This window comes from Solea solea, chromosome 21, assembly GCF_958295425.1.
Source record: "Solea solea chromosome 21, fSolSol10.1, whole genome shotgun sequence".
NCBI classification, from domain to species: Eukaryota; Metazoa; Chordata; class Actinopteri; order Pleuronectiformes; family Soleidae; genus Solea; species Solea solea.
This window is the reverse complement of record NC_081154.1, coordinates 17,571,270-17,595,186: the sequence shown is the minus strand read 5'-3', so window position 1 is coordinate 17,595,186 and position 23,917 is coordinate 17,571,270. Positions and strand designations below refer to the sequence as shown.

Sequence of the window (23,917 nt, the reverse complement as noted above, 5' to 3'; positions counted from 1 at the left end):
CCACCTTAGACCTCTAAGGCTTGAGACATGCTACCCCTGCACAGGAATGAGCAAAAGGGAGGGGTGAAGGTTAAATTGAAGACATAATGGGGTGAAATGGGAGTGAGAAAATTATGTGTTTTGTGGGGAAGTCATTTAGAGAGAGGGTCAATCTGAGAGTTCACTAGTGCATAAATGGCACCCATTTGCTGTCAGTGAGTGTGTTAAAATCCACAGACGGATTATTTTGTCTACTTTAGAGAGGCCTATATTGAACTTTCCCATGAAACTAAACTTCAGTCTTGAATTCCATTTTGTGCAGACGATATATTACATATTTTTGAGTATTTATGACAAAATTCTTAGGGGTACAGGCAGCGGTGTGAAATATCACCACAGTTCTCCAACAAGTCAACACCAACAAACAGTCTGCTCTGGAAAGAATGTCTGAACTGTTGCTTTTTCTCTAAAAGTTGGACTTCCTTCACTTGACCTGCCCTCTCCTGACCAGACTAGATGTTCAGTGGCCGCCATGTCATTTGGGTTTGAGACCTCTGTGTCGTGCTTTGAGAACCACATTCATGACCAGGTAATGGTTATCAAACCCTTATTTCCTCACGTCTTCCAAATGTGGTTAAAACATTGTCACGTTAGTATGCACCTATGTAATCATTTTGTTTCAGAAATATAATTAATAAACAGTTAAGTTGTGTGGGGAAGTAAGTTTAAGGTTGGTCCATGAGTTGACATGCCATTGTTTACAACATAAGCAGATCATTATCATGACATTGGTCATTTAGACACAACAACAAAACAGAAGGACAGATTGATTCACATGATGCTGTGATTCTGTGATTGTAAGCACAGACATATACAGAGTGGATGACATCAAATCACTGAGTTCTAACATTAGATCACATGTGAGAAAAACAAAGTTCTTTACCAGTTTTTTCTCATCCCTACAACACTGATTTAAACTGGCATACAATGTGATAATTGATGTACCTCCCCCTTTTCAGCTGTCACCTGTACATCTAAAAATGGTCTTTTTACTATGGTAGCCTGTTTGAAAAACTACAGTTAAAGCCTCTGCAACAGCTGAGGAAACAGACTGTGTCAAAGTGTAACACATAAAAACCAGAGCAGGATCACGTATCCATGTGCAAATATACAACGTGGATACCAAAGCCTGCTTCATGTGCTGTCTACACTGAACACAATGGTTGGCAAACTTCAACAGTATTATTTCAATTGGTAAAACTTTAACCAAAACTAAATTTACATTCATATGAAGACAACTTGGTTACATTACTAATTATGTGTTACCAGTTTAAGTCATTTAGGTTTATCAACCATTTTCTTTTTCCAGTTACACAGCTGATAATGTACTGTATTACACATGTTTAATATACACTGACATACATACATACATGCATGCATACATACAGCAAATTTGTTTTTATAAATCAAAACAAGATCCAGACAAAAAAGTTGCCTAAATGAAGAGACGGTGCATGCTGATTACACGTCCTCAGTGTTTGCTTGACACGGGCACTTGACAGGTTGACAGGAGTGAAAAGTGAAAATGTGCGAGCTATAATCAAGTCACTGTGTGATAATGTAAGCCAAGCAAAAGGTCAACAGACTCACCTTGGCCCTCTGGTTTAGCTGAAAAACAAAAACACAAGAACATCAACTCATATATAACAAAAGTGAGGATGCATTATAGCACATGAGTGACTAAAAAGTGATACTGTAAAACATCTTACAGTGGGTTTGTGGTGTATTTTCGGATACGTCTGATCTTTATTGTTTAGTATATAATGCCTTTTTCAGGAATGTGTAACGTATATCCGATTTCATGGTGAAGGTAGTAATCTTCAACCACAAATATAACTTTGCATCCATTACCACTTGGACAAATCTTTGAAACTGATATCTTGACCTTCAGTGAAGTCCAAAAGTCTGAGGTCACTGACACTTGGGAGTGGGAGTGGTCACTGAGCACAGTATCCACACACATCCACACTACTTAGAATACAATGTCTTTCCCCCGAGGACACTTCTGCAAGTGGACTGAGGGAGCTGCGGATCAAACCATGCAGCATTTGGCTAAAGTGGACTCTACCCCTCACTCACATGTCACCATATAAGCCATATTTCTGCAGACTAATTGGAGCTTTAGATAAAAACAGACCCCCCCCCCCCCCCCTTTTTTTAAATGAGGGAATGCTGTGTGTGTAATTGTTGAGGCCTAAATCTGGTAAAAGGAAATTGTCAACCAAAATAGTGAAATGTAATCCAGCCAATTCCTTGAGTGTCCCAGTAGGGGTCAAGTCAGTAGCTAGTAAAGGCCAGGGATGGTGTCCTATGACCTCTCAAAGCCATAACACATTCTCGTAAAATGAACACAGCTTCCTTTAATAGCAGCACCAACCCCAGCTCTCTGCTTGTTACACATTTCTTGCCCATGTATGTGCCATACAGTTCCATTTCAGTCGTTCTGTCTTTGGGGGAAAATACCCTGAGCAGATTCCCTGTTATATTTACTGGGATGCTGAACAACTGAGTACAAATCTTTGGTATTAGAGGCTTAACTCCTGTACTGAGTGTCAATCTGCACCAGCCTCTGCTAAGTCAGTTCACCTGGAGTGAGAATCTTGCTCGTCTTCCACAAGTGTGTTTTAAAGCTGGATAATGAACTTCTAAACTGCTGCTCCTCAAATTTCAAATGCACTGTCAGAGACTGTGGTGCCGTGGCACAAGTCAAATATAGATTGTATTTATTCCGAATGAGTCAAAACTAACTTTATTTACCTTTACCGTTAGTCTGTTCCTTCTGTGTGAGTGTAGGTCGTGCTGTTTGTTTACCTCTGACAATGTGATTTACTGTCTGCACTGACCCACAGATAAAGGAAGGTATTAGGTGACCTGACCTAATAAACCCATCTCCTGACACCACTGATGAGGATAACTCAGCAACACATAAATTAATGCTAATTTTGTGTAACACATTTCACAGTGTGATTAAAATATAAGAGAAGCTATTTACATATTTCTGTGATAGGTATATGAATATTGTATATACAGTATAGTGTATGTATGGATGAAGTCTTTTTGAATTTTTAAATATCCATTTTCTTGATCCTTTTTTGTGTAAAGGCTGAAGTTTTTAGGTAATTTCAAACAGACTTTGACGAGTAAACCTCAAAAAGGATTACAAAAAAAATGATTTACTTCCCATCCTGTGATTTACATGATGTCTCAAAAATATTGTTTATTCACGAGCAGAAGATTATCCACCATCTCTAATTCCATGCCATAATTTTATCCTGCAGTAAATAAACTGAGGTGGGGGACTGAAGAGACTTCAGGGCAGTTTTGTTTTAACTTGTCCTGACGGTGTCTCATCAGGTCACAGCGATGAGAGGATTTACGACCATGAATCATACGATCACTCCCTCGCACTGAGCAGAAAGCTGTCATGCGTTTGATTGACTACACTGGAAGTTGTGCTGCCTGCTGACCATGAGAGAACTTTTCAGATGCAAGAGACGGATTGCATAATGATTTATCTCAGATAGGCCCGTGCGAGGGTTCTGGAAGAACATGATACACTCGGGTGCTGGAAATTCTATGAACTTATGAGGAAGAAGAAAGTAGAAAAGGTCAGGGTTCATTCCAGAATATAAATAGCTGAGCGTGGCCTCTGGTTGCCAAGTAATACAAAACCTGTTTTTACAGTTTTTGTGTGTAAATGAAATAAATATAATTCGTGAAAAAAATTGTGTTTAAAAAGAAAATTATAAGGTTGACATTTTGTGTTGTGTTTCCTGGCATTTGAGCATTAAAAGTTAACATCGGGTTTTATCTGAGCCTTGTCACTCAAAGTTGAGTTTGGCTTGCGATGACAGAACAGTGGGTGGTGCAGACATACAGTAATTAAAGTGGCTCATATCCATATTACAGGGATAAAATCCATGACTGTATATGGTGCAATAATGTCGTGCCTGCTTATGTTTCTGAGATAAAAATAAAAGCAGCTGAGATTGGATCCTTATACACGCTGGTCAAATGCAAAGCAAAATAATTTGAACCAAAGTGCGAAAGGAACAATGTGCAAACAAACCGAGCAAAGCCTCCGAATCTAATCACTTCCCAGTTTAGCCTGAAAAAAATTTGTATCGGACGAATCAACTATGACACTTTTATCTCAGGTTACTGTCAGTTCAGAGGTTCAGACACACACTGGGTCTGTGTGGTGGACAGACGGCGCCACAGGGCTGAAGGACACAAGCAGTGTTCACAAGAATGTGCCCAGTGTGACTTAAATCATGTGTGTGTTAAAAAAAAAAAAATTAAAATAGAAACAGCTTGTTGATTTCCAGAAAATGTTTTTGTAATTTCACATAATAGCAATGCATTTCTGAGGAAAGCGAACTTTAATGCTTAAATGCATGACGCAAGTTACAGTCAGTTACAGCAGCTGACCTAAAAAACAAAAGAAAAAAAACAAAACGAGGATCAGTTCAAACCCTGTGCACCAGCACCAGTGTTTAAATGTAGCTCCTTCACCACAACTTTCTTTGGAACCTTTTCAGTTTGGTCGAGGAGACGCCATCGTTCGGATGATGTCATTAACATACTGCTGCTGATGATGTCATAGCAGCTGGCTACGTGATCTTATAAAGCGTCAAATAGATGTGAAGGTAACAATGTAAGATAAATGCAAACAGGAATTTGATTTCTTTGTTTTAAAAATGGATTTTCTAGCTAAGTTTTTAGTTTATTTATCTTCTTTTCAAGTTCAAAGTCAAGATAATTAACTCTCATATATTGTTATATATATTATTTTTGCCACACATTATTTAACAACAGGCATACATTTCATACAAAAAGCATCACAATCTGCAATATCAGATGTGCAGATCAATGTAAAATTATATTGTCGGTATTTCAATCAAACAACTTACTTTACTAAAGCCCTTAATTCAAACTAATTACCACAAAGACTCACGTTCATGCATCAGAACCACAGATAAAAACAAATTCTTCCTACTAAATGCAAGAAGTTTTGGCTTAAACACAGAAAAATAAGAAAATGATAATAATAATGAAGCTTTCCCATACCTGCAGGGACCGGCTCAGGCATGGTTATTCCTGTGTCTTCTCTTTGCTGCTGGAAGACTGAGGGCTTGTGGTGCTTATTCCTTTTATTTCTCCCCTCTCCCTCTGTTATTCAAAGCTCTCCTGGCACTCGAGTCACCCACACCCTCTAGTGAGTGAGCACAGATAGCACAGAGCGGACTGATGACACGTAGCTCAAGGAGGGAGGAACTTTGTGGTTGTAATGAGGTGAAGAAAAAAGACGGTGAGCTTGTGCTGAAAATCTAATAATGAGTTAAGTTGCCCGACTTAACGTGTTGAGCTCTATATTTGGCAGGAGAACGAGAATCTACTGAGATAAGTGAGCCACTGTGTGACACTCAAACAAACCTCTCTGTCATCACGTCTCAGAGCTGGATCAACACACATGCACGACTGCTTTCAGCACACATCACATTATGCACCAGGTTTATATTTTATATGGAGCTGTATTTATGAATTATTTTTGAATAAGTTCGACTGATGATAGATTATATGTGTATTTTGTTCAATGTTAAGAAGTCTACTACACTTTCGCAACCACTTTAAATACTCTGTTAATTGCATTTTGGCAGAAAGTAAGCACACATCTGTATAAAGTTACAGACAACACTTCAAAACAGAAACCTTAGCACAGAGGTTTCAAATTCACGGCTTGCGGGCTACATGCAGCCCTCCAGTCGATGTAATGTGGCCCGCCACTTAATATTACATTATTTCTGTATGTTGTTTTTTTTTAGTAATAGTAATAGTGTTCCATATCAACACACTTTTATTTTTAAATTCTGTGAAAAATCAACGCAAATATTTTTTATTGAGATATCATGATGGAAAATTGTGATATACCCTCTCTAATATAAGTCTGAATGAACTGAATTAATTTAGGCGTGACCAGTTTCTTTTAGGTTTTAGTTTGACAGCCATTTTCATTTACTTTTGAAATGTTGACGTATTGAAAAACAAATACAGTTCACACCATATGACGGCTATGTTGATTCATTTCCCTCTATATGAGGCTTGCAGGGGGGCGCTGGTGCCACTCCCAGCTGGGTTAACCCAGGACAGGTCACAAGCCATTGCAGGGCAAACAGAGGTAATTCCCTCTCACATGCAGACCCCCCACAGAAAAGCCTCCTGTGAAACCAGGATCCGGACCAGTGACTCTCCTTGCTGTGAGGCAACAATGCTTGCCACTGCATTTTTATCTTAAAACCAGAAATGTGGAATTAATCATCCACTTTGAAAAGCAACCCTGTCTTAATGTAATCATTAGAGTCCCAAGTGTTGAATAAAAGGAAATGCATTTGTAATATTCGCTACATACATTAATGTATCCAGTTATGTTGGTTTTATTGGAGCAGCAATGGCGGGGGTGCAAAACTGATGTGGTCATCAAGTCTTTTTTTAATATAAACAAAGTTACCACTGATGCTTGGTTTCACTCAAAAGACAGTTGAAAGCAGACTTGCTGTACATGGTCAGCAGGCCACTGCCAGTCACCGCAGGGTCTACCTCCTGTTTCCTGGCTCATGGCAAACATCTTAAAGTCAGGCATGTCTTCATTGCCTGTCATCATCTCCTTCTTCATTCATCAGAGATGATGAGCCTGTAAGGACACATGTTGCCTGCTGTGGGGTTAGTGTGAGTCTGTGAAAGGATACAGACATGTGACACAGGGATCACCACACAAGTCGACCGTGTAGCTGTGGCTGAAAGGGATTCAAGGCAAGGCAGCTTTATTCATATAGCGCATTGCATATACAAAGGCAACTCAATGTGCTTTATAGTATATAGTATATAGTCCTTTATTGTCATTGTAACCTGTACAACGAAATTAAAAAAGTGCCAGACCGTTAGTGCATAAATAAAAAATATTAAATAAAATTAAAAAGTAAAATAAATGAATAATCAACAGACAACACATCTTTTCTGTACTACAGGAAGACTGAATACCAGAATGAATACCACCATTCATTCTGTCATTGTTATTGCACAGTCCCGCAGTATAGTGTTTTGTTAAGGATTGTTTTTTATGGCATTGAGGGCGGTTATTGCTGTCGGATAGAAACTGTTTTTAAGTCTGTTTGTTCTTGATTTGATTGTCCTGTATCGCCTGCCTGATTCAGCAACAGTTTAAATAAGAAGTGACCCGGATGGAAAGTGTCTTTTACAATGGTCTGTGCTCTTTTAGCACAGCGAGCACTGTGAAGGTCATCCAGTGAGGGGAGGGGGCAACCGACTATCCTCTGTGCTGTGTTGATGACCCGTTGCAACGCCTTTTACTGGGCTACTGTGCAGCTGCTAAACCACACACATAGTAAGTATGTTAAGATGGATTCTATGGAGCACCTGTCGAAGGATACCAGCAGTCTCTGTGTGATGTCATTCCTCCTGTGGACGTGGAAGTGCAGTCCCTGTTGGGCCTTTTTAAGCACCTTCATGCTGTTTACATTCCTCGATGTGAACACCCAGGAAGCGGAAGTCCGACACCTGCTCATGTCAGTCTTTTTTCTCCTGTAATCAATCACCAGCTCCTTGGTCTTTGCTGTATTGAGGAGAAGGTTATTCTCCCTACACCACACTGCTAGATGTTCAACCTCATCTCTGTAGGCAGACTCATCTGTTCCAGAGATGAGCCCCACCATCGTAGTGTTGTCCGCAAACTTCACTATGATGATGTTGTTGTTGTGGTGGGTGGAGGTGCAGTCGTGCGTGTAGAGAGTGTACAGCAAGGGGCTCAACACACAGCCCTGCGGGGAGCCGGTACTGAGGCTGAGGGCCGTATATGTGTGATGGCCCAGTCTCACCCTCTGGGTGCGACAAGTGAGGAAGCTGTTAATCCAACTACAGGTGGGGTATTGAATGCCTAGGTCCATCAGTTTGTGAGGAAGGATGGTGTTGAAAGCAGAGCTATAGTCCACAAAGAGCATCCGTACGTAGCTCCCCTGCTGGTCTAGGTGGGACAGTGCAGCATGGAGGGATGTAGCGACGGCGTCTTCTGTGGATTTATTCGTTGAGGCAGGAGATATGGGGTTTCTTAGGCAGGAGGACGATGATGGAGGACTTCAGGCATGATTGGACGGTGGACTCGGCCAGGGATTGATTGAAAATCCTCATGAAGACTCCAGCCAGCTGATCCGCACAGTCCTTTATAACATGCCCAGAGACACCATCGGGCCCAGGAGCCTTCCTTGGGTCCACGGCCTGCAGTGTGCGCCTCACCTCATGTTGCGTGAGGGTGAAGTTGCTGTGGACTGTGGGATGTGGTGTTGCTGCCTTGGGTAGTTACACTTTAAAGCGGGCAAAGAAGGTGTTCAGCTCCTCTGCCAGCGATGCCTCACCCTCAGCAGCTCCCAAGGTGGACCTGTAGTTGGTGAGCTGTTGGACTCCCTGCCACAGCTGCCTGATGTTGTTACTTTCCAGGTGTGCCTCAATCCCCCGCCGATAATCCAACTTGGCCCCTTTGATGCCTCTCTTCAGGTCAGCCCGGGCCGCAGAGTAAAGGGCCTGGTCACCAGACCTAAAGTAGAAAAAAGAAAGAATTAAGGAATGTTCTATCTCTAACTTTTCTCTGAGCTCTTGTAAAGCCATAGACGGAAGTGCACACATGGCTCCATAAAGTAGAGTAGTCGTCAGATAACACTTTCTCAAGGGATTAGATTTGTGGTGTGTACTATACAGTGTCTTATCTGTAGATTAGGAAATCCTGCCTGGGGATTTTGTATTTGTCAACCATCTGGTCAAATGACATTTATCTTTTATAATGTTTGTTTTAATCAGGGCTTTTATTATGTCCTAGCCAGGATATTGGCAACAAACTCCAGTTCTCTAAATCCTGCCACATCTTTCAAACGGGAACAAAGATGACTTTATAGATTTCCTTAAATGTTATTTTATGTATACACCTAAATAAGTAAAAACTTTAAAGTGGAAGAAGTACAGTGCTGAAGGTATTTAATTTAGACTCACGAGAGACATTTGACATTCACCTATATGCAAACTTGAAAATGCATCCAGCAAAGTATTCTCAAGGACTGTACCTGTTGTTACCTCTGGCAAGGAGACCGTGTTTTCCTTTTTTGCTTACTTTGCTTTGAGCTCTCTGAAGCAGCGAGACTTCATCGGCAAGGCCTTGGCTCTGCACACTTCCAACAGTGGGGAGACACAAGTGCAAGGACCAGGCGGGACATGGTGCCGGCGGAGGTTTGGGCCTGAGAGGAGAGGAAGCGGATCGCCAGGGCAGTGGAACTAGGTTAACAGGGAGCGTGGCCAAAATGGGACTTGCCAAAGCGTAAAGTCAAATGGTCAGCGCTGTGGCCACTTCAGCCATGACACCCTTCCTTCGCCAGTACATCTGCACACACGGGGGCTTAGAGAGAATCCGCTCTGCAAGCTCTGTGGACAGAGGGCGACCCTGGCACACACACACTGTCAAACAGCTTTAACCCAAGGGCGGTACAGGTGGCGGCATGAAAAAGTTCTTGCTCTCACTCGCCGACACATTAGAGTGGGAAAGGTACAAGAAGAGGTCAGCTTTGTCACGGAAGGAGCCAAGCCCTCTTTGAGCGCAAGGCCAAAGCCCAACCTGCTGCAGGCCGCAAACTCTTGGGACATGAGCGTTGCTGCAGTTCCCGGAGGTGGTGCACACAACCCCCCGACTGGAAGATTATTTTGGTCGAGCTAATACTGTGATACCAGTCCCTGGTCCAGGAGTGAAGACAAGGGCTGGCAGGTGTGGCTGTTCCCTGTGGAGACTGGCTGCAGGGGCCTCCCAGCCAAGTCAGCATGGTGGTTGTTGTCATCTCTGGGCCTGGACTAGCGGAGCAAGAAACAAGCTGCTGGCAGGGTGGGGGAGGAGACAGAACACGCCTTGTGTTGGTTATGGAGTAAGCGAGGGGAGGAAAGCAAGAGGCCAGGAGCAGATGGGCAGTGATCTGGCCCCTCACTGCCGGCCCACCAACTGGAGAGTGTAGGTTGTGTACCAACTGATGACATCTGCTCTTGGCCTATAGCTGCAGTTACTTTCTAAAGGAACCGAAGAAAGCACCCACAAGTGTATGTCACAAGCAACATGTATGACGTTTCTCACAGTGGGCAAAACTGTAGAAAAAAAAACCATATCTCTCTTATAACTCATTTATATGCAGAATCAAAATGTGATCCAGACTTCACAATTTGAATTTAACATGGGTCCCATTGAGCAAGTTCAGTATATCTCAGCAACATCTCAATAGATCAGGATGAACTTTGTCATGTTATTTAAGATGGTAATAGCTACAGGTATAAGCAGGTAAAGTTCTATACAGATGCAGAAAGTTTTCTGGATATAACGGATCAAAATGTAAAAGAGAGAGAGAGAGAGAGAGGGTACACACTTGCTTTGAGCTCTGTTTATATTTTGGGGAAAATATTTTAATAATACAGAAAAAACAAATCAGAATTTAATTTATATATATTTATTATTTACTGTATATCTTATAATTTTCATTTTCTTTTTTTTTTAATGTATGTAGCATACTTCTGGCAGCTGTCGTTTGTGTCTCAGATGTTAAATGACTAACACTAACACTGCCGACACACATAATCCAACAAGTGACTTCATTTAACCGTCTCATTATGAATTGAGTTATGAATAACATACTTGAACAGCACGTTTACACCACAGTGACAAAAATATGACAACAAGGTGTGAACTGACGGATCAATTTCACATGTGTTTAAGACATTTGTCCACTTGGCATAGATTACTGCCTCAAGTGTGTAAAGCTGTTGAGCACTGAGCTTAAACCAGTTTGGAAATGTCTTTTTCTTTTTTATTCAAAAATCACAACCAGCACCATCAACACACAAAAACAGACCGACTTTGATGTGGCTCTCTACGTTTCCATTGGCTGGAATGTTCCATTTTTAACACATATACAACATATATTTACAAAAATGATAATTCAACATCCGCTATTTACAAATGAATCCCTAATAAATACCAACAAACATTTTATAAGAATAAGATCATTAAACCAGCCAAAGTGCCGGCCTTCCCAGTTGTTTGCCGTTTCTGAGTAAACAAGTACAATCATTGCAATTGGAACAGCCGACATGTTCCGGCCACTAACAGTGCTTTGTCTGTTGTTAGGCATAGCACTGACTGCCGTTTATTTTAGTTTAGTATTATATTAGCTTTATTGATTTTATGGTTTTTATTGTTTATTATAGGATTTGAATTGTTAGTTTCAGAGTTTTAACATTCTGTCTCTAGTGCTGTGGCTGGTGAGGTCTTCCATTCACCGGTGTGGTTGATGCTGGGAGTTCACTTTAGATGGTGATATGGTTTGTGGTTGCACATCATTATTAATGTGGTGTTTTATTTGAAGTGTGTTGGGTTCATATTTCTTTTGAATACTTGGTAGCTTGTATCAAAACACCAGCGTCACGTGACCGAAGCACTTGACGCTGGTTTCGAAGCGTTTCATTGGCTCATATTCTAGTCCGACAGAAACAAGTCTCAGAAACTTGTGTCGTAAATATGATACAAATGGATTTACAGGCACATTTTATAGGCCTGTGTTTTTAAATGATCACTGTGACTCAACTCCTGCACTTTAAATGTCAAGCTAACTTTGCAAACAGTTACATTTTTATCCTAAATGATTTTAAACTGTCCCCGAAATCTGTACTATTTACCATCATGTGTGCTCCTGACCTCTTTGCCAGGTCACCCTTGGAAAAAGAAATTTCAATCTCATTGGGTTTTATCTGGTTAAATAAAGGTAAACTAAACAATAATAATAAAACATTTATTTATTTTATATGTATTGTTAATCTTTTAATATTGTGACATGTATATTTCTCAGTTGAAGTTGCTCTCTTTACATTTTATATTCTGTGTAGACAGAGTGTGATGCTTCCTTTAAGATATCAACAAATGTTTTTTTTTATCATTCAAAATTTGTTTGTGGACATTTATTTTATGATTTATGTTTAACAATTTTATTGTTAAACATAAATCGTTACATTTCTGTAATTTTACTGGGGTTTTATCTACCAAAAACATCTCAGTTCCCCAAAATAAATTACTTTTTTTATAAATAATTTCCAGACGTAAATGTGTTATTCCATCATCAGACAGTGACACATAAACAAGAGAGGACGTTGTGATTTAAAAAAAAAAAAATAAAATAAAATTGACAAAAAGTCATCATATAAGCCAATTCCTTCAAAGAAAAATAAAAGCCCTACACTGTGTTTCTGTCACGTTTTATGAGTAAAATATCTCAAAAAGATAAATAAATAAAGTAACTGGTCAAATTTAATCCTTAATCTGTAATTGAATGTGAATTAAACAAACACAGGTGCATCATAATGATTTTAAGTTCTCCATTTGACCAAGTGAAAAAAAAATTGGGTGAAACCTCCCTTTAAGTCACAACTGCAGTGTGTTATTCTGTGTCCAAAACAATAAGTAGATGAATTTCCCCCTTTTTTCTGTCATGTTTTATTATTATTGGTCTGCTGACATGACACTTCACTTAAGAAAAATTAAAACACAAAATTCAACAGTATCTTTGCGATGCAACAGCTTAGTAACTCGTACTAAACACTGAGCAGTTATTGCGCTGCCTAGTGGGCAATAGAGGTACAGCTTATCCATTTGACTTGTGTATTATCCTGCTTTGATATTCTGTGCTTTATTTTTTAATTATGTTTATGGAACAATTCTACTTGACCTTAATGACCTTATACCACAACATTGTACATAGAATGAGTGAGCTATAATGGTATTGATGTTTAAATGACATGAGCACATGTAGCCTGTAATCACTCAATGCCATCGACGTCATTGTTGCATTTTCTATGTGATTGATCAAAACCAGATCACACAGAAGGAGTCATGGAGATAAACTATATAACACTCTGCTTCCCTCTTGTGGTTACTCAAGTATTTCGCACTAACCTTCAGTACAAAATGTGACACTAGCTCCATCTAGCGGACGTATACTGACATATCATTGAGTTGTTTTGGACAACGTGCAACAGCATTTGACAATTTAATGTCAGATGAAACATCCTTTATTCTCTAGACTTGAGTTAAATCACAAAGAAATCAGTTTTAATAAGGAGAGAAAAAGAAAATATTGGGCTTGTTGACCTTGACTGGAGAAATGTAAATTCTAATTTTTCCGGGGTGGCATCTAACAGACGGGACTAATCACACAGCTCACAATGTTAACCCTATGTGCTCATGTGGCACAGCACCTATGGTAAATAATACACAACTCCTTATATGGACATCCTGGATCCTCTTATGTGTTGTTGAGTCAAAGTTATGATTCATTTCATATCACATTTTAACAGTGATATAAACTGGCAATAATTGTGCAGAAGTCAGAAAATAGGGCATTTTTCTTTTCTTTTCTTTTTGTTCATTAAAACGAGCCAAGTGAACTTTGAACTGTGACCTATTTCCAAATTACACAAATTCAATCCCATTTTAAACATTTTTAGTACTTTTTGCACAGGTGTTTTTGGTGAAATTTTTTTTTTTTCATCAGATTGCCTAGGTTGTGCAGAAATAAAGGATACTGATATTGGACATTATCATACCCTCTTTATATATACACTGTATGTTTAAACATTCATTCATCCATCCATTTTCATCCATGGTCCAACAATCTTGTCAGTCAAAGCAAAATAAGATTCTTTAATACTCTCATGTTAAAGACAAAATGATGATAGACACAGTTCACTGAGGTTCACCCACCACAGGAGGGCGCAGTTTCATAGTTAAAAGGGAGACCCTTTTTCTCATGTTGCTTTAAAAACTATTTTCACAAGCTGTCAGTGTGGGACAATAAATGGTATATTGACACTGGCGTGTTTGCGTTATTTCAAAATCATACTTTTATTGCTTCCTTTGTATTTGAATTCCAATGTTTCACATTTATTACAGAAACAGAAAATGGATTAGAAAGAGAATTAGAATTGAACTGCCTTCTTTAGGAATGGTACTGTATAAATACACTTGCCTTGTTAAGTCAGTGTTATTTTACAGGCTTCAATTTTCAAAGTATGTGCTGATTTCTGGAGACTGTCCTCCGGCGAGCCGTTTGTGGATATTAATTAAAATTGTCTTCTACTCAGTAGCAAATTATGATTTTAAAAGTAACTAAGCAGATGACAAATTACACACTTAAGAAAAAACTCCCAAAAGTACGAGTACTCCACAATGAATGACAGTTGTGAGAAGTTGTAATTATTTACCTCCACCACCGAATAACTCAGCTACTTGATGTTTATATTGTGGTCATTAGGTTTATATTGTGGTCATTAGGTTGCCCTAGTCAGAGCAACTTACGTCATATTTCACAATAACACCACATTGACTTAATGTACTGATTTACTTTTCGCCTTGATAGAGGCGTCTAACGTGAGCTAGCTAAGATGTGAAGTGTACAAACAAACATATAAGGAAAGAAATTCAAAACTATAACAAGATTTCACCCAAAAGCAAATCTTTCTGGAATTCACAATTTGATAATATAAACTGGTGCAAAGCGTGGTTATGCCCCTTTCAGTTTTGTGTTTCGAATAAAATCAGAGAAATTTAAGACATTATGGCTTTTCTTTTTGTGTGTTTATTTAATTAATTCCTTATTTATTATTTGTTTTTATGTTTTTTATTTGGTATATATGTGATTTGTATTACTTGTCTCGTGTTTTACTGATATTCACATTGTATGAATCTGTATATACTAGTTTCTGTATATCCTTGTGGCTAAATGTCTGTATGTTCTTATTCTTGAATAAAAAGTAAAAAAGAAAAGAAAAAAATAGACATTACTTTTTCACTGTGTTCAGCGAGGCAGCCGCATGCTATTCATTGTGAGATTGACGAGTGTTAACCAAAAGTGATCGTGTTGTTGCTGCTGTGAACAGAGTCCCCTCTGTTAATATTTGTGATCCACTTCAGGTGAACATCGTGGTCCTCTGCACGCCCAGGGGATCGATTTAGAGTCTAAATCGATCCATATGTGAACAGACATTCTCCGTCCTAAAGTTTACCAAGTCCAGGTACAGATCCTCTCTCACTGATGAACATCTGTCAGCTGTGCTTCGCATCTCCACCTCAGACATTCAACCTGACTTTGATGGACTTGTTAAAGCGCAACAGAGACTGGATTTCTCACACTGAATGAAAAAAAAAAGAACTGAAGAACACTAAAATGTGGGAATATAACAAGTGAAATGGGACCCTTGATATTTTTCTTTCTTGCACAGTTCTGCAAACGTTGAATGTTTAATATAGGCATGTAAAGTCAAAAAAGGCTACAAAACTGGGACACTTTTCTTTACACAGTTACACACTTCAGTGACATGTCTTGTTTATTTTGGAAATTCTATTTGAATAAATGATATTTTTGAAAGCTAACCTCACCTTTTAATTGCCAAATAATAACATACACTCTTACCAGCGGTCAAAACAATGCCATTTACTGCTTTTTATATAGAAATAAAATGTATATTATGCATAATTGAGTTCGGCATTTTGGCCCGGCCCTCCAAAATATTTTCAGTTGCTCATTTGGCCCCTTGGGAAAAATAATTGCCCACCCCTGATTTAGACCGTACGGCCGCAGACAGGGGCACACGTCATCAGGTAAAGCTTTGTGTAGTTCGCATTCAGTTTTTTATCCAAATGTGAAGTTTCCCACTGCTGTTGCAGCAGCCAAGAATTGCGCAGGTTCTTCCCGACTTCCTAGACATCGTTGTCGAAATTAATGCTGCATAAAAAGTACAGATACAAGTAGAAATGTACACTTCTTAGGGAGACGCCACAGAGCAATGGCGGCTTGTTTACTTCCGGTACTTCGCCGGATTCGTCTATACGTTTTTAAAATAGGCGCCCCCAAGTGGTAGTATAAATAACAACAATCTGGTACAAATAGCAGGTCATTTGTGAATTTTATTTGTCAAATGATTGTATTTTGTGTTTTTCAGCTCCATGCCATACACCAGAAACTGTATTTTCACTGTGACCGTGTCACTTATTTTAGTTTTTAATACACTGTTGTATTTTATTTTCTATTTCTTTAAAGAACAAATCCACAATCTCAGTGAAAGACTGCTTTCCCTCAGTGTGGGACATCAAGCCAGTCTGACTCACCACATCTTCCTGTGAGGATCGGCTGCAGATGTTGATGCATACTCAGGTTGAGGTATAAGCTTGGTTTCATTCCCTTTAATACAGTTTTTATGAGTAATTAGTGTAATCAGAAAAATAAAGTACAGCATACTGCTGTACTTTCGTTACCCATTTGTCTCGTACAATAATATCACACATGCTGGACATACAGATTGTGGGCTATATGGCATTTTGCAGTTTCTGTGCCTCATTCTGATGTTCCTCAGGGACATAATATGTCTTAGGTAATATTTATATAAAGGTGACCTTGTGCTCAAAGGGAACTTGGCTTCTGACCAAAAGGTTTTCAGTCAGTTCAAGGACGGGGGTACCACTGAGCAAGGAACCCAATCCCTATTGCTCATTGTTAATTGGACACTCTAAATTGACCCCAGCCAAAGGGACCACATCCAGTGTCCTCCCTGTGCCGGTCCCAAGCCCGGGTAAATGGGAGGGGTGCGTCAGGAAGGGCATCCGGTGTAAAAATCTTGGCCAAAGCAAATATACGGATCATTCGCTGTGGCAACGGGAGAAGCCAAAGAAAAACATACAGAAGCAGTTTGGAGATTATTTTCTCCTCATAATAAATGATTTATTTGCATATTGTATTTAATATTGCAAAACAAATGTCTAAATTGTGGCAGTACTCCTGGGGAAATCTTATATTTTAATATTTAAGTTATTGTTTATGTTTAGGGAATAGACTTTTGATATTTAATGGTTTCTATATCTGAAAGTAAAGTAAATCCTCCAGTTCTTTTATTTGTTTTGGGGTTGTTGTTGTTTTTGAAGATTTTCTGCATTGTTACAAAATGGAAGTAAAATAAAACCTGGTTTAAAGGTTTATAAGTAAAATGATATATAAGTAAAGTAGCGGTTTGATAACAACAGGGGATGTTGTTAGAATGAGAAAGGAAAGCCTCAATAAACTATACTACACATCAGTTATTAAACAAAGAAAATAAAGAGGGCACAGCAGCCCTAATCCTAGTGTGTCAAATCAAGTGAACTATCAAGGGTGAATAAATCAAGGTCAGTATTGAAGCCATAAAATTTTTCACTATTACAAAACACAACACAGGTTTTTTTTTTTATGTACTTGAATTTTTCAAAGTCATTTTTTGGAGAGGTGTGTAGGTCAGGGGACATAACATCCATTCATTAAGATTTAAAAGCTGAAAGAAAGATGAATAGTTGAATGTGACAGCATTAAAGTCTCTAGATGGACGTGTGCAGAAGTAGTCACATTTCAAAGAGGATTTGAATCTTTCCTCTATTCATTTGAAATCATAGCATTAATGTTCCTGAATACATTGAGTATTTTGATATTCGAACAGTTTCTGTAGCTAAACGTATTTGCATGAGACAAACGGCACTTATATGTTAAAACGTTGAAAACATGAAAAGCTGAATAGTCACGGTCATCATCTCCTGGATGAACTGGACGTTTTAATGTTCAAACATTGAACATTAGGAGGAGCAGTGTGCCAAAGAACACAAGGAAGAAGAAAATGAATAAATGTCAGAAAACAATAATAATAGATGAAATGCGAGATTCAGCTCTTTGCTTGCTTAGCAGGAACTCTAATAGTAATAATGCTAATAACAAACAGAGTAGTTTAAAGAGGGTCCACACACTAGAGAAGACAATGCAATAAAACTTGTGATTAACCTTTGTTGTTGAGAGAAAGCAACTCTATATTTCAGAGATGAACATGTTTTAGCATTTTTAAAAGTCACACTTGTTATACTGAGACGTGTCAACAGATGGAGACAAAGTCTTGAATGGGAAAATGAAAGGGGCTCAACAAGAGCAACAAATACAACAGTAAACACACACGATGATTGTGGTGAAGACAGAATATTTGAAAAGAAAAATATTTTAAAGGGTCTGTATTTACTGTATATAGCACTTTCGTATTATAATAATAATAATAATAATAATAATAATATTGCAGTGTGTAATGTTTACTTAATACATCTCTTACTGTTTTTGATATGTTAGGCAATAAAACAAAGGCTGGGATAAAATGCAAAATACAAAATACAATTTGGGTTGTAGATATTTGTCATCTTACATTTGGATGACCTATAACCTATAACCTATAACCCATCCCTGCTGGGCTGCAATGGCCCAGTGCTGGGTCAGTCTCTTTAAAGGGGGGGGGGGGTTACCTAAACAACTGACGTGTTTATGATGGGAGCAAAGACTAAGTACTGTGACGGCTGAACAAGTACTTTTGAGAATTTCAATTCTGACATCATGGAGTAGCAGGGCCATGGTTAAGAAAAATAAATCTTTTGAAAAATAAAGTCGTACTATTATTGTAATAGTAAATAATAATAATAATAATGATAAAAAAAAATTCAAAAAGAAATTCACAGACTTTGAGAATAAAGTCGTACATTTACGAGATTAAAGTCATACATTTACGAGATTAAAGTCGTAAATTTACTAGAATAAAGTCTCAATTGAAGAGAATAAAGTGGTAATATTCAAACCTGTTGTTTTAGAAGAGGAGAGTTGTTAAAATGAGGGCTGTGGAGCATATTGTGGAATTGTACACAAACAAGGGGATACTTCATCTTTTGCCACATCAGCATCACATTGACATAAGTAGCAGGACTTTAAAAAGTATATGTAAGAAAATGCAGCTATTTCTATGCGTTTTCTTGCTCTCTTCTTCTAAAACAACAGATTAGAATATTACGACTTTATTATCGTAAATTTACGACTTTAATCTAGTAAATTAAGACTTTATTCTCACGATTTTAATCCCGTAAATTAACGACTTTATTGTCACAACTTTAATCTCGTAAATTAAGACTTTATTCTCGGATGTCTGTGAATTTTTTTTTCTCATTGTGGCCCTAATACTCGTCGTAATGATTAGACTGTAATCCCAATGTGAAATTTTAACAACTTCATTGGGCTGTATGTTTGACACCCCTGATGTAGAGGAGTATATCTAGTATGTTTTTGTTTACAACATAAAGACTTCAGCGGTGTGGGTTTCACACTACTAGGTGGCGCTCATGAACACAGCTGCTCACTCAGTGTGAGTTTGTAAATAGGGAAAAATAGGGAAGAAAAAGAAGAAAACAGTGTCACCAGTCTGGGGTATTTTCATGGCACCTGTAGCATTCATGCTCTCTTTCTCTGACTGTATTTGTGAGCTCACATATGATCTTTTTTTATCGACTTGCTCTCATGTCCCCCGCTCCCTAATCCTCTGCACTCGCAGTGTTAACGGTGTAAGGTGAAGAGTGAAGCATCCACAGCAGCTGGAGGTACAAGTTTAAATGCTTCACTTGACAGTGATGGATCTGTGCTCCAACATATCTGTGGCGTAAGCCTGTATTTTTAAAGTCGTGACCTCAGGTGAAGATACAAAGCAACGCAATGCTGGAAAAAAATAAGTATTTCGTTGGACCTTTCTAAAATGGGATTTGCAGGTAAACTCCCTGTATGATAATTTGTCAGCATATTGTATTTTTCACATTTAATACAGTACTAGCGCAGTGCCCCTGTTTTTGTGTGTGTGTTTGAGTGCTCATTGTTACTATTACAGTTCAGTGACCTTTTTATTTGTGTATGGCAGAAAGCAAATACTGATACTGACATCATGGCATACAGTAAATATGGAAAATTGAACTGCATGGTTGCATCACAGTTGGTTGGTTGTCACCGGGATGCAGAGCTGGAGTTCAGTAAGGTGACAGCTGCAGGAAAGAAGCTTCCTCTGAACCTGCTGGTTCGGGTGCAGAGAGACCTGTAACGCCTCCCGTAGTGGAGTGGGGTGAACAGTATCTAAAGAAGTTAGACACCATTGTGCTTTGCACTTTATTACTGGCTGTGGAACTCGCTGACATCACTGTGCTCTTGCTAAATGAACATTCCTGGATGTACGCAGGCTCTCGCAATGGTTGATCTATATATATATAAAACTATTCTTGGCCTGGTTCCTCCTCAACTGTCTACGTACATGTGTAGAAACCAACAGTCTTCTACAGATGATGCTCTCTGGACGGCTGGTCAGATCTGATCTCTGTGGGCAATTTAAAAGGAGCGAGAGGATAAACTCCTTTGGTGACTGCTTCTGATTTGTTGGCAAGCCCTCTTTAAAAACCTGCACCTGTATCATAATTGGTTTTGTCCTTGGTCGGATGCTTTGACTTATTTGTTGTTTGTGAAAGTCGGTTTTGTGTTGTTGGGATTTGTGACCACTGTTGTTTTGCTGCCTTCTTGGCCAGGTCACTCTTATCTCAACGAGGCTTTGACCTGGTTATGATTAGGCCTTAATGGGATTGATCATTTGCAGGAGACGTTGAATCCAAAATGACTGAATCAGTTCTCATTTCATCCAAGTTTCTTGAACAGAAACAACACTAGGAGTAATAACTTTGTCAATTTCAAGACAACAATAAGCGAAAACTGATGTCTTAATTTTGATAAGTCACACAGACTGAAACATTTTATTTGAAGTGCAGATTATAAAGATATTTCCACAATATAAAGCACACAATGACACAATATATGTATATATATAAATGATATGACACTGGTGATCAATATTCATCATTCATTGTTGGCAGTATGAACACTTTGCACGCACACATGGCTAAATAGCAGCTTCTTAACAAATGTATAAATGTTGTTATTTTCTAGGTGAGGGTGGCTCAGTGGTAGAGCTGGTCGTCGTGGGTTACATACCTGCTTTTACTACTCTGCCTGCTGATGTGTCCCTGGGCAAGGCACTGAACCCTAAACTGCCTCGCCAATAAGTAGCTTATTTTGTCTTTCTTTTTTTACTTCATTGCTCTTTTTCAACAAATGTACATGATGATTTTTGTCCTACCCATAAACCTGGCATCATTCTTCCCTTGAAGGAGCTTTTCATCTGCCGCAGCAGTCTGATCTGCTTCCTGCCTCCGCCTTCCTCTTCCTCCTTTTCCTCTTCAACGGCATAAAAGCTGACGACGCCAGCCGGATGGTCGAGGTACACCCCAATGGTGGTGCACTGGGGAATATCCCAGATCTCTGTGTTGATGCCATTGAACCACAGCTGGTAGTGCGATCCTCCCCAGCCAAGACCCCAGGACTGGTCATTTTCTCCCAGCCCACACGGTCCGTCACTTCCCCTCCTCGCTGCCCCTTCATGGGCGACTCCAACGACCACCCATCCTGAATATTTAACTTCCCAGTAACCACGGAATCCCAGGATTCCTTCTTTGCAAAGCACCTTTAATGGAAAGAGAGAGAAAAATCACAAATTCATCAAGAATTTTACAGCCATCCTCAAAAAAAAAAAAAAAAGAGAACTGACTGTTGTTTAAAACCTGCCTGAGGGACATGCTCATATCGCTCTGGTCTGTCCAGGACAGGACAGGTGACGTCATCAGTCATGCGGGACACCTGGGATCCTCCCGCTGTGATCCACAGCATCTTATTGGCCGTCTTGTCATCCAGGGAAAGGTTGATCCAGTCTGTGTGAAGTGGGAAGTGACCATGAAGCCATGCCATTGAGAAACAGAAACCACAGGAATAATAAGTCATGTAAACTTTATTTATAAAGCGACAGTGTGTATGTAGTGCTTTTCTCGACTTGATTTTGCCAATCACCAGTTCACTCAGACATTCATACAGCGCATCTATGTTCAGCACATTCCCTATCACACATCTTTCATACCCATGACATGCTGCCAGCACAGCTGTCAGGAGCGACATGGGGTTAAGCGTCTTGTCCAAGGACACATCTGCATGTAGACTAGCGGAGCCAGGAATTGAACCTTCCAGTTGAAAGACGACTCGCTCGACCACTGATCTACTGCCGTAACCCCGCGCTGCTCCTGACAGCTGTGCGAGCAGCATGTGAACTGGCGAAAACGGTCGTGTAAGCGCAGCTTTGAGTGGTCGTCAAGACGAGAAACTCGTACAATGACAATGCCAGTCTCACAGGATTAAAACAAAACAATAGTGAGGAAGACAACGCACAGACAGTTCTTACATTTTAGAAGATCAGCTCTGCACGTGGGCTCAGGGATGTTTGGCTCATAGTCTGGAATGTTTCCTGAATAATGAGAAGATAACATGATGATGACATCATAACAAGCAATTATACAAATAAATAAATAACCCAGATTATAGAAAAGACGTAAGAATAGTAAAGTTTCACCTGTGGAAGAAGCTGCAGCTTTAGATTGTGTCCCTGTGAAGATAAAAAAAACAGGTATGATTATTAATGTGTGTCCTGTCAATTTGTGAAGTTTCACTCTATTAAATAATATTAAAATAAATAGAAAACAAGTTCAATTAGAAAACCTTTGTTAATGTTAGCTCCAGACACATCATTCCAAATGAAGCTCTCTCACCAGGTCTGCCAGTTGCAGGCAGGATCCTCGTACTGGGAGCGCTGGTTGGCATTGTTGTTGCTTCTTGCTCTATTGAGGTTTCCAGAATGTTCCCGTCTGTCAGCAACTTACTGATGCACGCTTGCGAGGGACTTCTTTATATACCCCTAGGAAGGGGGCATTAAAGGTTTTGGGGCCCCTTGCGCTCTGTCAGAGAAACTTTGGTAAGGTATGTAGAGGTTCACCACTGGGCCTGCAACGGAGACTGCCAAACTAGGATGTGTGTGCACCAACACCAACACCTGACCTAATGACCCTTTTATCTGAGGAGCTCTGAATGAAATCAATTACACAGCCGTGTTTTTCTAATCAAACATCATGGAGCGTGATGCCGGACATCTGGGACTATAGGGACATTTTAGGAATAGTAGCAGAAAGAAGAGAAACCTGGTCACACGGTGGAGCATGTGGGTAGCACTGTTGCCTCACAGCAAGGTTTGGTCCTGTTATTACTCGATTTGTGCAGCTTGTTCTGCGTTCTGTGTGAAAGTGTGAGGACTTCCTCTCAAAGCTGAAGTATTCCAACAGTTGTGGAATGACACACAAACTACCACTACTACCTTATTTTATAGAATGAAATAATACAATGAAAACGTGCATTATATTTTATAAGAATAACGACTGTTCCTGGAATGATTACTAAAACTAAAAAAAAATGACATTAAAACGTGTATTTTATTTTACTAGATACCGATTGTAAGGTATTTTTTAGTGTTACGTGTTATGGTAAAGGTTTTATGAATGTATGAAGAAAGTAAAATCCAGCAAGGATCCTCCTTGTCGCTTTGTTTTTAGCTGCCCAGCACAGGTGAACATCACCGCTCGGTCACACTTAGAACCAAACACAACACAAATTAGTACGAAAACAAAGATATTTTTGAAAGATATCTATTTTGTTTTTGTATTTTGATAAATACAAACGTGTATTTTATTTTATTATTTCACTTGGAAAACAAAATGTAAAATCAACATATGTATTTATTTATGTATAAAAAAAGATTACTAAGAACATATATTTTATTTCAAATCCGTGAACCAAAATTGTTTGACAGGAAGTCGTCAGACTTTGGGATTTGGGTACAAATCAAATAGTATGGAGTTTGCCTGTTGTCCCTGTGTGTTTCTCCGGGTTCTCTGGTTTCCTCCCACAGTCCAGAAAATGCAGAGGTTACAGGTGTGAATGTGAGGGTGAATGGCTTTTTG

General features: G+C 39.2%; 2 protein-coding genes across 5 annotated transcripts in view; both read right to left on the bottom strand.

Annotated features, from left to right (window-relative positions):
- Nucleotides 1-5,258, bottom strand: part of mybpc2b (myosin binding protein Cb) — a 28,481-nt gene extending 23,223 nt beyond the window's left edge. For all 4 annotated transcript variants that reach the window (XM_058622036.1, XM_058622037.1, XM_058622038.1 and 1 more), the window contains exons 1-2: nt 5,110-5,258; nt 1,630-1,647 (exon numbers count right to left, since the gene is read on the bottom strand). In XM_058622036.1, the coding sequence (XP_058478019.1) occupies nt 1,630-1,647; nt 5,110-5,131 (40 nt within the window). In that variant the 5' untranslated portion in view covers nt 5,132-5,258. The remainder of the gene's footprint in view (nt 1-1,629; nt 1,648-5,109) is intronic.
- Nucleotides 5,259-20,746: 15,488 nt separating this feature from the next.
- LOC131449082 (tripartite motif-containing protein 16-like protein) lies at nt 20,747-23,089 on the bottom strand. Its single transcript, XM_058622050.1, has 5 exons — nt 22,676-23,089; nt 22,480-22,512; nt 22,312-22,374; nt 21,648-21,790; nt 20,747-21,546 (listed from the first exon to the last, which is right to left on the bottom strand). Exons 1-5 carry the CDS (start codon nt 22,725-22,727, stop codon nt 21,118-21,120), a joined length of 720 nt encoding a protein of 239 aa, XP_058478033.1. The 5' UTR covers nt 22,728-23,089; the 3' UTR covers nt 20,747-21,117.
- Nucleotides 23,090-23,917: the final 828 nt, after the last annotated feature.